Below are 16,355 nucleotides of genomic sequence, written 5' to 3' on the forward strand. Positions count from 1 at the left end.
ATGGAACACTAGTAAAACGGGGAAATAAGAATACTGGTCTGAACTGTTTTTTTCCCCCCTGTGGGGAGGATGTATTTTCTGTTGCACGTGTGTGCCCTGCTGATTAGGATCATCACCATCAAATCCACACTGTGAAGTGGAGGTCTAGTCATATTTTGGGCCCACTGGAGTGTTGAGTGGAAAATCCCTGCATTGCACCACGGAATGTAGCAAAATCTGTAGGATGTGTCGTTTGAATAGAGGTCATTCATTTTTTTTAAATTAAATATTTTATTGAAAATTTTTGGTCAACCAACACAGTACATTGTGCATCCTTTACACAATATTATAACAACACAAATAACAATGACCCATTTTATAAACAAAAAATGAATAAATAATAAATAACAAAAATGAAAACTAGCCCCAAGACTAGCTTGTCACAAGTAACACTCTCCAAAAATATAATTTAACAGTCCAATATATAATTATCTGTAGCAACGACCTATACATACTATACAGTATATATTAACAACCCTGAGAGTCCTTCTGGTTCCTCCCCCCCCCCCCCCCCCCACCCCCACCCCTCCCCCCCCCCCCCCCCCCCCCCGATCCTGGGCTGCTGCTGCTGCCTTCTTTTTCCCATTCCGTCTATCTTTCTGCGAGGTATTCGACGAACGGTTGCCACCGCCTGGTGAACCCTTGAGCCGACCCCCTTAGGACGAACTTAATCCGCTCTAGCTTTATAAACCCCGCCATGTCATTTATCCAGGTCTCCACCCCCGGGGGCTTGGCTTCTTTCCACATTAGCAATATCCTGCGCCGGGCTACTAGGGACGCAAAGGCCAAAACATCGGCCTCTCTCGCCTCCTGCACTCCCGGCTCTTGTGCAACCCCAAATATAGCCAACCCCCAGCTTGGTTCGACCCAGACTCCTACTACTTTTGAAAGCACCTTTGTCACCCCCATCCAAAACCCCTGTAGTGACGGGCATGACCAAAACATATGGGTATGATTCGCTGGGCTTCTCGAGCACCTCGCACACCTATCCTCCACCCCAAAAAATTTACTGAGCCGTGCTCCAGTCATATGTGCCCTGTGTAATACCTTAAACTGAATCAGGCTTAGCCTGGCACACGAGGACGACGAGTTTACCCTGCTTAGGGCATCTGCCCACAGCCCCTCCTCGATCTCCTCCCCCAGCTCTTCTTCCCATTTCCCTTTTAGTTCATCTACCATAGTCTCCCCTTCGTCCCTCATTTCCCTATATATATCTGACACCTTACCATCCCCCACCCATGTCTTTGAGATCACTCTGTCCTGCACCTCTTGTGTCGGGAGCTGCGGGAATTCCCTCACCTGTTGCCTCGCAAAAGCCCTCAGTTGCATATACATGAATGCATTCCCTTGGGGCAACCCATATTTCTCGGTCAGCGCTCCCAGACTCGCAAACTTCCCATCCACAAACAGATCTTTCAGTTGCGTTATTCCTGCTCTTTGCCACATTCCATATCCCCCATCCATTCCCCCCGGGGCAAACCTATGGTTGTTTCTTATCGGGGACCCCCCCAAGGCTCCAGTCTTTCCCCTATGCCGTCTCCACTGTCCCCAAATCTTCAGTGTAGCCACCACCACCAGGCTTGTGGTGTAGTTCCTCGGTGAGAACGGCAATGGGGCTGTCACCATAGCCTGTAGGCTAGTCCCCCTACAGGACGCCCTCTCTAATCTCTTCCACGCCGCTCCCTCCTCCTCTCCCATCCACTTACTCACCATTGAAATATTAGCGGCCCAATAATACTCACTTAGGCTCGGTAGTGCCAGCCCCCACCTATCCCTGCTACGCTGTAAGAATCCCTTCCTCACTCTCGGGGTCTTCCCGGCCCACACAAAACCCATGATGCTCTTTTCAATCCTTTTTAAAAAAGCCTTCGTGATCACCACCGGGAGGCACTGAAACACAAAGAGGAATCTCGGGAGGACCACCATATTAACCGTCTGCACCCTCCCTGCCATTGACAGGGATACCATATCCCATCTCTTGAAATCCTCCTCCATCTGTTCCACCAACCGCGTTAAATTTAACCTATGCAATGTGCCCCAATTCTTAGCTATCTGGATCCCCAGGTAACGAAAGTCCCTTGTTACCTTCCTCAACGGTAGGTCCTCTATTTCTCTACTCTGCTCCCCTGGATGCACCACAAACAACTCACTTTTCCCCATGTTCAATTTATACCCTGAAAAATCCCCAAACTCCCCAAGTATCCGCATTATTTCTGGCATCCCCTCCGCCGGGTCCGCCACGTATAGTAGCAAATCGTCCGCATACAAAGATACCCGGTGCTCTTCTCCTCCCCTAAGTACTCCCCTCCACTTCTTGGAACCCCTCAACGCTATCGCCAGGGGCTCAATCGCCAGTGCAAACAATAATGGGGACAGAGGGCATCCCTGCCTTGTCCCTCTATGGAGCCGAAAATATGCAGATCCCCGTCCATTCGTGACCACGCTCGCCACTGGGGCCCTATACAACAGCTGCACCCATCTAACATACCCCTCTCCAAAACCAAATCTCCTCAACACCTCCCACAAATAATCCCACTCCACTCTATCAAATGCTTTCTCGGCATCCATCGCCACTACTATCTCCGTTTCTCCCTCTGGTGGGGCCATCATCATTACCCCTAACAACCTCCGTATATTCGTGTTCAGCTGTCTCCCCTCCACAAACCCAGTTTGGTCCTCGTGGACCACCCCCGGGACACATTCCTCTATTCTCATTGCCATTACCTTGGCATCTACATTTAGGAGGGAAATAGGTCTATAGGACCCGCATTGTAGCGGGTCCTTTTCCTTCTTTAAGAGAAGCGATATCGTTGCTTCAGACATAGTCGGGGGCAGTTGTCCCCTTTCCTTTGCCTCATTAAAGGTCCTCGTCAGTACCGGGGCGAGCAAGTCCACATATTTTCTATAGAATTCGACTGGGAATCCATCCGGTCCCGGGGCCTTTCCCGCCTGCATGCTCCTAATTCCTTTCACCACTTCTTCTACCTCGATCTGTGCTCCCAGTCCCACCCTTTCCTGCTCTTCCACCTTGGGAAATTCCAGCCGATCCAAGAAGCCCATCATTCTCTCCCTCCCATCCGGGGGTTGAGCTTCATATAATTTTTTATAAAATGTCTTGAACACTCCATTCACTCTCTCCGCTGCCCGCTCCATCTCTCCTTCCTCATCCCTCACTCCCCCTGTTTCCCTCGCTGCTCCCCTTTTCCTCAATTGGTGTGCCAGCAACCTGCTCGCCTTCTCCCCATATTCGTACTGTACACCCTGTGCCTTCCTCCATTGTGCCTCTGCAGTGCCTGTAGTCAGCAAGTCAAATTCTACATGTAGCCTTTGCCTTTCCCTGTACAGTCCCTCCTCCGGTGCTTCCGCATATTGTCTGTCCACCCTCAAAAGTTCTTGCAGCAACCGCTCCCGTTCCTTACTCTCCTGCTTCCCTTTATGTGCCCTTATTGATATCAGCTCCCCTCTAACCACCGCCTTCAACGCCTCCCAGACCACTCCCACCTGGACCTCCCCATTATCATTGAGTTCCAAGTACTTTTCAATGCACCCCCTCACCCTTAGACACACCCCCTCATCTGCCATTAGTCCCATGTCCATTCTCCAGGGTGGGCGCCCTCCTGTTTCCTCCCCTATCTCCAAGTCCACCCAGTGTGGAGCGTGATCCGAAATGGCTATAGCCGTATACTCCGTTCCCCTCACCTTCGGAATCAATGCCCTACCCAGCACAAAAAAGTCTTATTCGCGAGTAGACTTTATGGACATAGGAGAAAAACGAGAACTCCTTACTCCTAGGTCTGCTAAATCTCCACGGGTCTACACCTCCCACCTGCTCCATAAAATCTTTAAGTACCTTGGCTGCTGCCGGCCTCCTTCCAGTCCTGGACTTCGACCTATCCAGCCCTGGTTCCAACACCGTATTAAAATCTCCCCCCATTATCAGCTTTCCCATCTCTAGGTCCGGAATGCGTCCTCGCATCCGCCTCATAAAATTGGCATCATCCCAGTTCGGGGCATATACGTTTACCAAAACCACCGTCTCCCCCTGTAGTTTGCCACTCACCATCACGTATCTGCCCCCGTTATCCGCCACTATAGTCTTTGCCTCGAACATTACCCGCTTCCCCACTAATATAGCCACCCCCCTGTTTTTCGCATCTAGCCCCGAATGGAACACCTGCCCCACCCATCCTTTGCGTAGCCTAACCTGGTCTATCAGTTTCAGGTGCGTTTCCTGTAACATAACCACATCTGCCTTAAGTTTCTTAAGGTGTGCGAGTACCCGTGCCCTCTTTATCGGCCCGTTCAGCCCTCTCACGTTCCACGTGATCAGCCGAGTTGGGGGGCTTCCTACCCCCCCCCCCTTGTCGATTAGCCATCACCTTTTTCCAGCTCCTCACCCGGTTCCAATGCAGCGGTATCTCCCCCAGGCGGTGCCCCCCCGCCCATCCTCTCCCATACCAGCTCCCCCCTCTCCCCAGCAGCAGCAACCCAGTAATTCCCCCCTCCCACCCCCCCCGCTAGATCCCCCGCTCGCGTAATTACTCCCCCCATGTTGCTCCCAGAAGTCAGCAAACTCTGGCTGACCTCGGCTTCCCCCCGTGACCTCGGCTTGCACCGTGCGACGCCCCCTCCTTCCTGCTTCTCTATTCCCGCCATGATTATCATAGCGCGGGAACCAAGCCCGCGCTTCTCCCTTGGCCCCGCCCCCAATGGCCAACGCCCCATCTCCTCCACCTCCCCTCCTCCCCCATCACCACCTGTGGGAGAGAGAAAAGTTACCACATCGCAGGATTAGTACATAAAACCCCTCTTTGCCCCCCACATTCGCCCCACCACTTTGTTCGAACGTTCTTTTTAATAACCCGCTCATTCCAGTTTTTCTTCCACAATAAAAGTCCACGCTTCATCCGCCGTCTCAAAGTAGTGGTGCCTCCCTCGATATGTGACCCACAGTCTTGCCGGTTGCAGCATTCCAAATTTTATCTTTTTATGAAGCACCGCCTTGGCCCGATTAAAGCTCGCCCTCCTTCTCGCCACCTCCGCACTCCAGTCTTGATAAACGCGGATCACCGCGTTCTCCCATTTACTGCTCCGAGTTTTCTTCGCCCATCTAAGGACCATTTCTCTATCCTTAAAACGGAGGAATCTCACCACTATGGCTCTGGGAATTTCTCCTGCTCTCGGTCCTCGCGCCATCACTCGGTATGCTCCCTCCACCTCCAACGGACCCGCCGGGGCCTCCGCTCCCATTAACGAGTGCAGCATCGTGCTCACATATGCCCCGACGTCCGCTCCCTCCACACCTTCAGGAAGACCAAGAATCCTCAGGTTGTTCCTCCTTGCGTTGTTTTCCAGTGCCTCCAACCTTTCCACACATCGTTTCTGATGTGCCTCCTGCGTCTCCGTCTTCACCACCAGGCCCTGTATATCGTCCTCATTCTCGGCTGCCTTTGCCTTCACGACCCGAAGCTCCCGCTCCTGGGTCTTTTGTTCCTCCTTTAGCCCTTCGATCGCCTGTAGTATCGGGGCCAACAGCTCTTTCTTCATTTCCTTTTTGATCTCTTCCACACAGCATTTCAAGAACTCTTGTTGTTCAGGGCCCCATGTTAAACTGCCACCTTCCGACGCCATCTTGGTTTTTGCTTGCCTTCCTTGCCGCTGTTCTAAAGGATCCACTGCAATCTGGCCACTCTCTCCTCCTTTTTCCATCCGTATCCAGGGGGGATTCCCTTCTGGTTTACCGCACAGTGTTTTTAGCCGTCAAAATTGCCGTTGGGGCTCCTATCAAGAGCCCAAAAGTCCGTTTCACAGGGAGCTGCCGAAACGTGCGACTCAGCTGGTCATCGCCGCACCCGGAAGTGATATAGAGGTCATTCATAACAGTTATGCAAGCAGAGATAAGGTGGGAATCTGCATTCACCATATGTAACGTCTTTTGTGATTTTTGGGATGTTGCAAAGAGCTTTACAGCCAATCGAGTGTTTTAGAAGTGTAGCCCCTGATTTAAAAAAATTTAGAGTACCCAATTCTTTATTTTTTCCAATTAAGTGGCAGTTTAGCATGGCCAATCCACCTACACTGCACATCTTTGTGGGTCGTGGGGATGAGACCCACGCAGACAGGGGGAAAATGTGCAAACTCCACACGGACAGTGACCCGGGGAAGGGATCTAACCCGGGTCCTTGGTGCCGAGAGGCAGCAGTGCTAACCACTGTGCCACCCAATAGCCGCTGGTTTGATGTAAAGAAATGTGGCAGCCAATTTTGATCAGATCATCTGGCTTTAGAGAAGTTGGATGAGGGATAAATATTCTCCAGAACACAGGGAAGAGTTCCCTTGCTCTTCATCGAACCATGTCATGGGATTTCCTTTTCCCGCAAAAAAATGCTTTTTTCATAAAATACCTGAAGGAACATTGCAAACATTTCAGAATGGCTATCGCAAAAACTGCAATAAGATTTAGGTTTTCTACATGGGTCCTGTTACACTCTGGGGATATTTCACAACCCAAGCGGGTCAGCAGGGTGTCACCTTAACAAGGCATTCGAAAAGCGGCAGTGCAGCACTCGCTCAGTACTGCACTGACGTGTCCGCCTAGCTTTCGTGCTCGGGCACCTGGAGTGTGAATTGAACCCACGAGGTGAAAGATTTCCAGTCACGAAGAAACCGGGTTTGTCATACCTGCCCATTAGTAAGCTCTGAAGGCGAGGGAAGAAATATTGGAAAATGAAAGCGCTAGATCGGTGGCGTGGGTAAGGACCCTTCACCGGATCCATTCTGGTGTCAGATCTGCACCGAAACACCAACTTGTCTGTTTGCGCCATGTCTGACCTTCAAATCTTTCCTCCCGTTCTGGTTTTGTTTAGTGTGGGGTCAATTCACATAACCTTTAGAATGTGGGAGGCCTTTCGATTCACATTGCCTAACCGTGACAGAGAAAAACCTGTAAAAACTAGCTGGAATTTAAAAACACAGAACATACAGTGCAGAAGGGGGCCATTTGGCCCATCGAGACTGCACCGACCCACTTAAGCCCTCACTTCCACCCTATCCCCGTAACCCAATAACCCCTCCTACCTTTTTTGGTCACTAAGGGCAATTTATCATGGCCAATCCACCTAACCTGCACTTCTTTGGACTGTGGGAGGAAACCGGAGCACCCGGAGGAAACCCATGCAGACACGGGGAGAATGTGCAGTCTCCGCACAGACAGTGACCCAGTGGGGAATCGAACCTGGGACCCTGGCGCTGTGAAGCCACAGTGCTATCCACTTGTGCTACCATGCTGCCCAAAAACAAAAATGCGTGTTTTATACAATCAAAGAGTAATGTTTAAAATTTGATGGGAGTATTGCTGGTCATGCTTGTCGCTTAACCCTAATAAATATCTTTATTAAGCTTAAATTTGAATAACCGAAAAAAGAAAGGAACAGATTTTAATTAGATTTTGAAGAATTTGGGGTTGAAACCGAGCTACTTGAAGTCATTAATGAATGTGCAATGCTTTGAAATTCTCTCCGCTAATAAAGGGTTTGACTCGCTCAGTTTAATGTCATTGTTAAAACTTAAAAAAAGTTTTAAAAATAAATTTAGAGTACCCATTTCTTTTGTTTTTCCAATTAAGGGGCAATTTAGCGTGGCCAATCCACCTACCCTGCACATCTTTCGGTTGTGGGGCGAGACCCGTGCAAAAACGAGGAGAATGAGCAAACTCCACACGGACAGTGACCCGGGGCCGGGATTGAACCTGGCACATCGGTGCCGTGAGGCAACAGTGCTACCGACTGTGCCACCGTGCTGCCCTGTGTCATCATTAAAACAATGGACTAAATTGGGTGGCACGGTAGCACAGTGGTTAGCACTGTGGCTTCACAGCGCCAGGATCCCAGGTTCGATTTCCCGGCTTGGGTCACTGTCTGTGCGGAGTCTGCATGTTCTCTCCGTGTCTGCGTGGGTTTCCTCCGGGTGCTCCAGTTTCCTCCCACAAGTCCCGAAAAACGTGCTGTTAGGTGAACTGGACATTGTGAATTCTCCCGCTGTGAGATCGAACAGGTGCCGGAATGTGGCGACGAGGGGATTTTGACAGTCACTTCATTGCAGTGTTAATGTAAGCCTACTTATGAGAATGAAGATTATTATTATTAAAGAATTCCAGCCTTTTGAGATCATTTTGGACCCCAGTCTCACTCAGGTTGTTGGTTAGTCACAACCTTCAGTTGAATAGCCCTGCTGTAAAGGGACATTTTGTGCATTGTCCTGAGGCAGTAGCTTCAGCACCTCATCTGAAGTGAGCGCCACCTATTGATGAGCAGTACACCCACAGCTGTGGGGAGTTCATTGTTCGGAGGTGCAACAATGTTGGAAGTGTTCACTCTTGATATAAGGCAATTTTCTAAAACCCTTGGGCAGAAATGGTCGCACAAACCCGTGTGGAAGCAGTGGACAAACCTTCGCAAATTAAAAAAAAAAACAATACACTACGTGAATACATTTGCCTTTCTGACAGCGCTTGAAAAATCTGTCTTGAAGCAAATGATAGCAGGCCTGTTTTCCTCCGCAGTCAATGACTCACCAACAAAATAGCAACAACAGAAACCACACTTTCAAAAGCCTCTTTGTTCTAACCATTTTGTTAGTGAATCATTAATTATGGAGGAGGGCAGGCTTTCCCCTTATTTGTTTTCTTGCAACTCAAAGAGGAACTCTCGGCCTCTGTGGTAATGAAAGACTTCCTGCTTCACCTACTGTCTTTGTTCCTCTTCCCTGTATCAGAATCCAGCCGTTTGCTTATTGACATTCGTTCCTCTAACTAGTTCAATACAACCGAGTGTGCAATGGATATTTTAAACCAAAAGAAAATGAGTGTGCACGGTAGCACAGTGGTTAGCACAGTTGCTTCGCTGCTCCAGGGTCCGAAGTTCGATTCCCGGCTTGGGTCGCTGTCTGTGCGGAGTCTGCACGTTCTCCCTGTGTCTGCGTGGGTTTCCTCCCACAGTCCAAAGATGTGCAGGTTAGGTGGATTGGCTACGCTAAATTGTCCTTAGTGTCCAAAATAGGTTAGGTGGTGTTACGGGGGTAGCGTGGAGGTGTGGGGATAGGGTGGAGGTATGGGCTTAGGTAGGGTGCTCTTTCCAAGGGCTGGGACAGACTCGATGGGCTGAATGGCCTTCTGCACTGTAAATTCTACTATTATCTATGTTTCTTGTGTCTATTGAGCAAGTGCTTCAGAGAATCCAACGCTTAAGAATGCTAGGCTACCAGAACTATTTTGAATTACTTCCAGGTTCAGCGTAGCTGACTGCACAGTGTTATAATTTATTATGGATTATCATGGCTTGTTTTATAGCACATGCCCGAGACATGCCACATCCCAAGCGTTAGCTCTGATGCTAATACCTGCTTACGAAGGCCAGGTTGCAGTCCAAGCTGCATGTGATTCAACTTGAGCTTGAAAATCTGCACTGGCACTCCAGAGATCGAGCGAGGGAGTGATGCACCTTTTGGATGAGGGGGTCGGGGAGGGGGGTCAAATCCTCCCTGCCTTTTCAGGTGGAGGTAAAAAGAAATTCAAAGAGAGCAGGTGAGATCTTCCTGCGCCCAGGACAGTATCTATCCCCCAAATGACCTCACCGAGAAGCAGATTATCTGGTCGTTGTCGCGTTGCCGTTTCTGGGAGCTTGCTGTGTGCAAATTGGCTGCCCCGTTTCCTGCTTTGTAGCCGTGACTGCATTTCATTGGTGGTGAGGCACCGTTGTTTCACTGCTGGATGACCACTCTGAATGCTAGACAGGTTAACATCGGCTACCTGGGCTGCAAATGAATGGGGAGGTAGATTTAACCTCGAGGCTCAATGGTTAGGACATCTTGACATCATGAAAAGCACTACAGCAATATAAGTCTCTTTCGTTTTCCCTTTTTCACCATTTCACCTACTTCTACACCTCCCGCTGCCTGGGGAAAGCGGGCAGCATAATCAAAGACCCCTCCCACCCGGCTTACTCACTCTTCCAACCTCTTCCATCGGGCAGGAGATACAAAAGTCTGAGAACAGGCACGAACAGACTCAAGAACAGATTCTTCCCCGCTGTTACCAGACTCCTAAATGACCCTCTTATGGACTGACCTGATTAACGCTACACCTCTGTATGCTTCATCCGATGCCGGTGTTATGTAGTTACATTGTCTACCTTGTGTTGCCCTATTATGTATTTTCTTTTATTTCCTTTTCTTTTCATGTACTTAATGATCTGTTGAGCAACTCGCAGAAAAATACTTTTCACTGTACCTCGGTACACGTGACAATAAACAAATCCAATCCAATTTCCTGGTGTTTAGGTGAATTGGACATTCTGAATTCTCCCTCCGTGTACCCGAACCTGCGCCGGAATGTGGTGACTCGGGGATTTTCACAGTAACTTCATTGCAGTGTTAATGTAAGCCTACTTGTGACACTAAAAACGATTATTATTATTTAAGTTTTGGGAAAATCCCTCACTGTTTTGCGGTTTGCCAAAAGCCACCGGCTCCTCTCCTTTTCTCTGCTCGCTGTGAATGGTTGTGGAAGCAAAGAGCGAGGTTGGCAATGACCACTCTAGCACGATTAGTGTTTTTTTTCTTAAATTTAGAGCACCCAATCATTTTTTTTTCCAATTAAGGTGCAAGGTAGCTCAGCTAATCCCACCAAATTGGCACATCTTTGGGTCGTGGGGGCAAGACCCACGAAGACACTGGGAGAATGTGCAAACTCCACACGGACAGTGACCCGGGGCCAGGATTGAACCCGGGTCCTCCGTGCCTTCGGCAGCAGTGTTTTTTAAAATAAATTTTGAGTACCCAATTATTTTTTCTCCAATTAAGGGGCAATTCAGTGTGGCCAATCCACCTACCCTGCACATCTTTGGGTTGTGGGGATGAAACCCACGCAGACACTAGAGAATGTGGAAACTCCACACAGACAGTGGCCCCAGGGCCGGGATCGAAACTGGGACCTCGCCGCCATGAGGCAGCAGTGTTAACCACTGCGCCACTGTGCTGCCCTGGCACAATTAGTGTTGGCCTGACTTCTGGCAGTTGGTCCCAGTGCCAGAATTTGTCCAGCTTTTTTCAGGGTTGTGCAACTGGAAGCAGAAGAATAACATGCAGCATTAAAGCCCTTGCGGAGAGGTAACTCGGTCCTATTAGGACTTAGGTTTCTGATTCACTGGTTTATCCTGATTGTATGATTGGGTGCTCGTGGCACCGTTGTTTAGCTGCTGGATAGATCCAAATCTGAGCACCAGATATGTTAATGTCAGTAACTTGGGACACAATTTATTTGCCACATAGATTTAACCTTCCCATGCAAAACCTAAGGCTCAGTGGTACACACCTATGGAATCCAAAAAAACTGTACTTGGACATCCTGCCTCACCGAAGATTCAATAGCTTAAAAGGCATTTCTAGTGTATCCAATTTGTTCAGTGCAAAATCAACCTTGAAAATCTTTGCATCGTGACATGAATTTTTAGCTCCTTTGAAACAGGCTAGTGCGGCCTCAGTTTAACATTTTCATCTGAAGGACAAAATCTACGTCATGCAGCTCTTTCAGACTTGTTTCAAGTAGGTTCAATATAATGAAAATGAAAATCGCCTATTGCCACACATAGGCTTCAATGAAGTTACTGTGAAAAGCCCCTAGTCGCCACATTCCGGCGCCTGTTAGGGGAGGCTGTTACGGGAATCATCACAAAATGGACCTTTTCTCTTATCTATTGGAGCTGGACACGAGCCCAAATTCCAGCACTGTTCCTTTGGTTATTTTTTAAAAAAAACTGTATTTTGTCTTGTAAGCCCATGTTACATTTAGAAATCTCAGGGCATAGGAACTGGAGTGGGCCTCTTGAAGCATGAAAGCCTGTTCCATTAGTCTATGGTGCGTCTGCACCTCAATCCCATCTACCAATCTTTATCCCATATTGTTTGGCACTCTAAACTCAACAAAATTGATTGTTCTCAGTTTTAAAAAATTCAGTTGACAGCGCACCCACAGCTTTTTTTTGTTATCTTTGTTCGTGGGATATGGGCGTCAATGATTAGGCCAGCATTTATTGCCCATCCCTAATTGCCCTGCAGTAGGTGTGCCACGCTGCTTTCTTGAACCGCTGCAGTCTACGTGTTACAGGAACACCCTCGGAGCTGTTAGGAAGGGAGGTCCAGGATGTTGATCCAGCGACAGTGAAGAAACCATGATATATTTCCAAGTCAGGATGGTGTGTGACTTGGAGGGGAACCTTCAGGTGGTGGTGTTTCCATGCGTCTGCTACCTTTGTCCTTCCGGGTGGTAGAGGTTGTGGATTTGGAATGTGCTACAAGTGCACCTAGGAGATGCTTCACATTGCTGTCACTGTGCATCAGTGGTGAAGGGAGTGTGGGATGGGAGTGCCAATCAAGCAGGTTGCTTTGTCCTGGATGGCGTCTAGCCTTTTAAATGTTGATGGAGCTGCACTCACCCTGGCAAGTGGGGGGTATTCCATTGCATTCCTGATTTATAGAAAGAGAAAATGCTGGAAAATCTCAGCAGGTCTGGCAGCATCTGTAGGAAGAGAAAGGAGCTAACGTTTCGAGTCCGATGACTCTTTGTCTAAGCGACTCGAAACATTAGCTCCTTTCTCTCCCTGCAGACGCTGCCAGACCTGCTGAGATTTTCCAGCATTTTCTCTTTCGTTTCAGATTCCAGCATCCGTACTAATTTGGTTTTATTACATTCCTGATTCATGCCTTGTGGATGGTGGACAGGCTTTGGGGAGCCGGGAGGTCAGTTACATGCTGCAGGATTCCTAGCCTTTGGCCTGCTATTGAGTGAAATTTCTTCAGCCAGAGAGTGGTGGGTCTGTGGAATTCATTGCCACAGAGGGCGGTGGAGGCCGGGACGTTGAGTGTCTTTAAGACAGAAGTTGATAAATTCTTGATTTCTCGAGGAATTAAGGGCTATGGAGAGAGAGCGGGTAAATGGAGTTGAAATCAGCCATGATTGAATGGTGGCGTGGCCTCGATGGGCCGAATGGCCTTACTTCCGCTCCTATGTCGTATAGAAACCGTTCCAGTATTGCACATTTGCACTCTCCTTTGTCTGGAAAAAATGGATCCTGATTTGACATCCTAAACGGCCTAGCTCCAATTTTAAAATTATACATTTTTATTCCAGTGAAAATAGTTTCTCTGAATCCACCATATTGAATTCCTTCATCATTTTAAACACCCGGGTCACATCACCCATTCAGTCTGCTAGTGAATACGATCGAAGTTTATGCAACATGTCTTCGTGATTTAATCATTTTAAGCCCTGGTGTCATCCTGGTGAATCTGAGCTTGTAGCTCTTCCAAGGTTCTTCTGGGGTCGGTCTCCAAAATGGAAGCCTGTACTCCAGATGGAATCGGAACCAGGTCCTGGGTAAACTAAAGCATGAGTTCCTGACTCTCGAATTACATCCCTTTTTTTTTTTAATTTAGAGTACCCAATTATTTTAATTCTTTTTCCAATTAAGGGGCAATTTTGCATGGCCAATCCACCTAACCTGCACATCTTTGGGTTGTGGGGATGAAACCCACCCCGACACGGGGATTACGTGCAAATTCCACACGGACAGTGACCCGGGGCCGGGATTCGAACCCGGGTCCTCAGCGCCGTAGGCCCAGTGCTAACCACTGCGCCACGTGCCGCCCCGAATTCCAACGGTCTTGAGGTAAAGGCTTAAATTCCAGTCATCCTGTTTGCCCTGTGCGAAGATACAGTTCCCTGGGGAGCACCATTCATAGATCCTAGAAATTACAGTGCAGCAGGAGGCCATTCGGCCCATCGAGTCTGCACAGGCCCTTGGAAAGAGCACGCTAGCCAAGCCCACACCTCCACCCTATCCCTGGAACCCCACCTAAGCTTTTTGGACACTGAGGGCAATTTAGCATGGCCGATCTACCTTTGCACATCTTTGGACGGTGGGAGGAAACCGGAAGTACCCGGAGGAATCCCAGGCAGACACGGGGAGAACCTGCAGAATCCGCACAGACAGTGACCCAAGCGGGAATCGAACCTGGGATTCTGGAGGTGTGAAACAACAGTGCTAACCACTGTGCTATTGTGCCGCCCATCATTGGTCACATTCCTCCAGTCAAGAGCGCGAATTCTTTATCCCCACACTCCCAACCATTCACCGACCCATGGCGCAAGGATGCCTCCAATTCTTTTGTGCTTTGAATTTTCCTGAGTCGTTTGTTAGGACCTATTGATGTACATAGAGCAACATCAGTCGTGGTGCAGAGCAGAGCCAGCAGGCAGCTGGGTTGGTTGGCAGCAACAAAGTTTGTTTGGCCGCAGTTTTCGCCTTTCCTTGAGTGAATCTGCTCTGTGGTATAAACAAGATCATTTAACCAGCAGGAGACGCATTGCAGAATGTTTTGAGCTCCTTTTTAGAAGCAGCTCTGTGTGTAACGAGGGTTCAAAAACTGCAGTTCAAACTTCTGAGTCAGAAAACTTTTTTTTTCTTCTCTCGAAAATAACGGATTCTTGCCTCAAAGTCACTGCCAGCCCAAATATGGGGGGAGGACTGAAGGAAAGGAGCAAGTGATTTCATAGATTATCATAGAATTTACAGTGCAGAAGGAGGCCATTCGGCCCATCGAGTTTGCACCGGCTCTTGGAAAGAGCACCCTACCCAAGGTCAACACCTCCACCCTATCCCCATAACCCAGTAACCCCAACCTAAGGGCAATTTTGGACACTAAGGGCAATTTATCATGGCCAATCCACCTAACCTGCACATCTTTGGACTGTGAGAGGAAACCGGAGCACCCGGAGGAAACCCATGCACACACAGGGAGGATGTGCAGACTCCGCACAGACAGTGACCCAAGCCGGAATCGAACCTGGGACCCTGGCGCTGTGAAGCAATTGTGCTATCCACAATGCTACCGTGCTGCCCTAAGTCTTTTATAAATGATTTGCTTTTGGTGGTTTATGTCTTCGCAGGTTGTTCCAGGTGAGCTCCGAGGTGGAGGCGAGAACGGTGTTCTCACAGTTTGCAACAAAGATGAGACCGTTCTACGAGATCTCGCCGGACGTGCTGAAGGTTGACACTGTGCAACAGCTGACCGACTGTTTGCGAAGCCACCCAAACTGGCCCTTGGCACACGTGGCCGTAGAGATGAGCATGAAGGAGAGCTTCCGCCACAATCACATCATGTGGTAAAGGATTTGTGTTCGGCAGGTGTAGGTGTATGTAATGTCCGACCACCCCCGCCTCCCCCAAGCTTCCTATATCCAATGATCTCCAGCTTCAGATTGTGTTATGAATGATTCATTTCATGCAATTACTGAATGGGTTAATACTTTTGTTCTCTCCTCGTCTCCTAGTTCTAGGTGACTACCTGGCCGAGTGTAACCCTGTCTGAAATTTAAATTTGAACATAGAATCCCTACAGTGCTGAAGGAGGCCATTCGGCCCATTGAGTCTGCACTGACCCTCTGAAAGAGCGCCCAATGTATTTTCACTCCACCGCCTTATTCCCGTAACCCCACCTAACCTGCTGATCTTTGCCAGAATCGAACCCGGGTCCCTTGTGCTGTGAGGCAACAGTGCTAACCACTGTGTCACTGACTCACCTGGTTGGTTGGCAGAGAGCTCAAAATGATGGTTGAATTAGCATGGCAGAATGGAGGCGTAGAGGTGTTCTTCTGAGGCTGAGAGAAATCATAGAATCCATACAGCACAGAAGGAGGCCATTCAGCCCATCGGGTCTGCACCGACCCTCTGAAAGAGCACCCCATCCAGGCCAACTCCCCCGTAACCCCACCTAATCTTTGGGCACAAAGGGACAATGTACCATGGCCAATCCACCTAACCTGCACATCTTTGGACTGTGGGAGGAAACTGGAGCACCCGGAGGAAACCCACGCAGACACGGGGAGAAAGTGCAAACTCCACACAGACAGTCACACGAGGCCGGAATCGAACCTGGGTCCCTGGCGCTGTGAGGCATGGTGCTAGCCACCGTGCCGCCCCTAGTGGAACAGAGTAGATGCGTTTGTCCCATAAATACATCACATTGTGCACATGAATGCTAAATGCTGATTTTGGGTGGTAAATATTTGTTTTCCCTGCACTAAAGCATTATCTTGAAATAAAGGATACTTTGCTGACTGGCCAATCCATCCTAGTCAGGGTGGAGAGACAACGGGTACTGGAGAAAAGGAATATTCTGAAAGAATGGGAAGGAGTAAAACAAAAAGAAAGGGAATTTTAGCAAGGCATATGGGCACTGTGATTAAGTTGTAGGACTTAGTA

The 16,355-nt window shown here is 48.9% G+C and overlaps 1 protein-coding gene across 5 annotated transcripts in view; it reads left to right on the forward strand.

The window, feature by feature from the left end:
• The window catches only part of pla2g6 (phospholipase A2, group VI (cytosolic, calcium-independent)), a 104,519-nt gene that overhangs the window by 28,389 nt on the left and 59,775 nt on the right, over positions 1 to 16,355 (forward strand). For all 5 annotated transcript variants that reach the window (XM_072492174.1, XM_072492178.1, XM_072492176.1 and 2 more), the window contains one exon: positions 15,041 to 15,256. In XM_072492174.1, coding sequence (XP_072348275.1) covers positions 15,041 to 15,256 — 216 coding nt within the window. The remainder of the gene's footprint in view (positions 1 to 15,040; positions 15,257 to 16,355) is intronic.

Source organism: Scyliorhinus torazame, chromosome 29 (assembly GCF_047496885.1).
Source record: "Scyliorhinus torazame isolate Kashiwa2021f chromosome 29, sScyTor2.1, whole genome shotgun sequence".
NCBI classification, from domain to species: domain Eukaryota; kingdom Metazoa; phylum Chordata; class Chondrichthyes; order Carcharhiniformes; family Scyliorhinidae; genus Scyliorhinus; species Scyliorhinus torazame.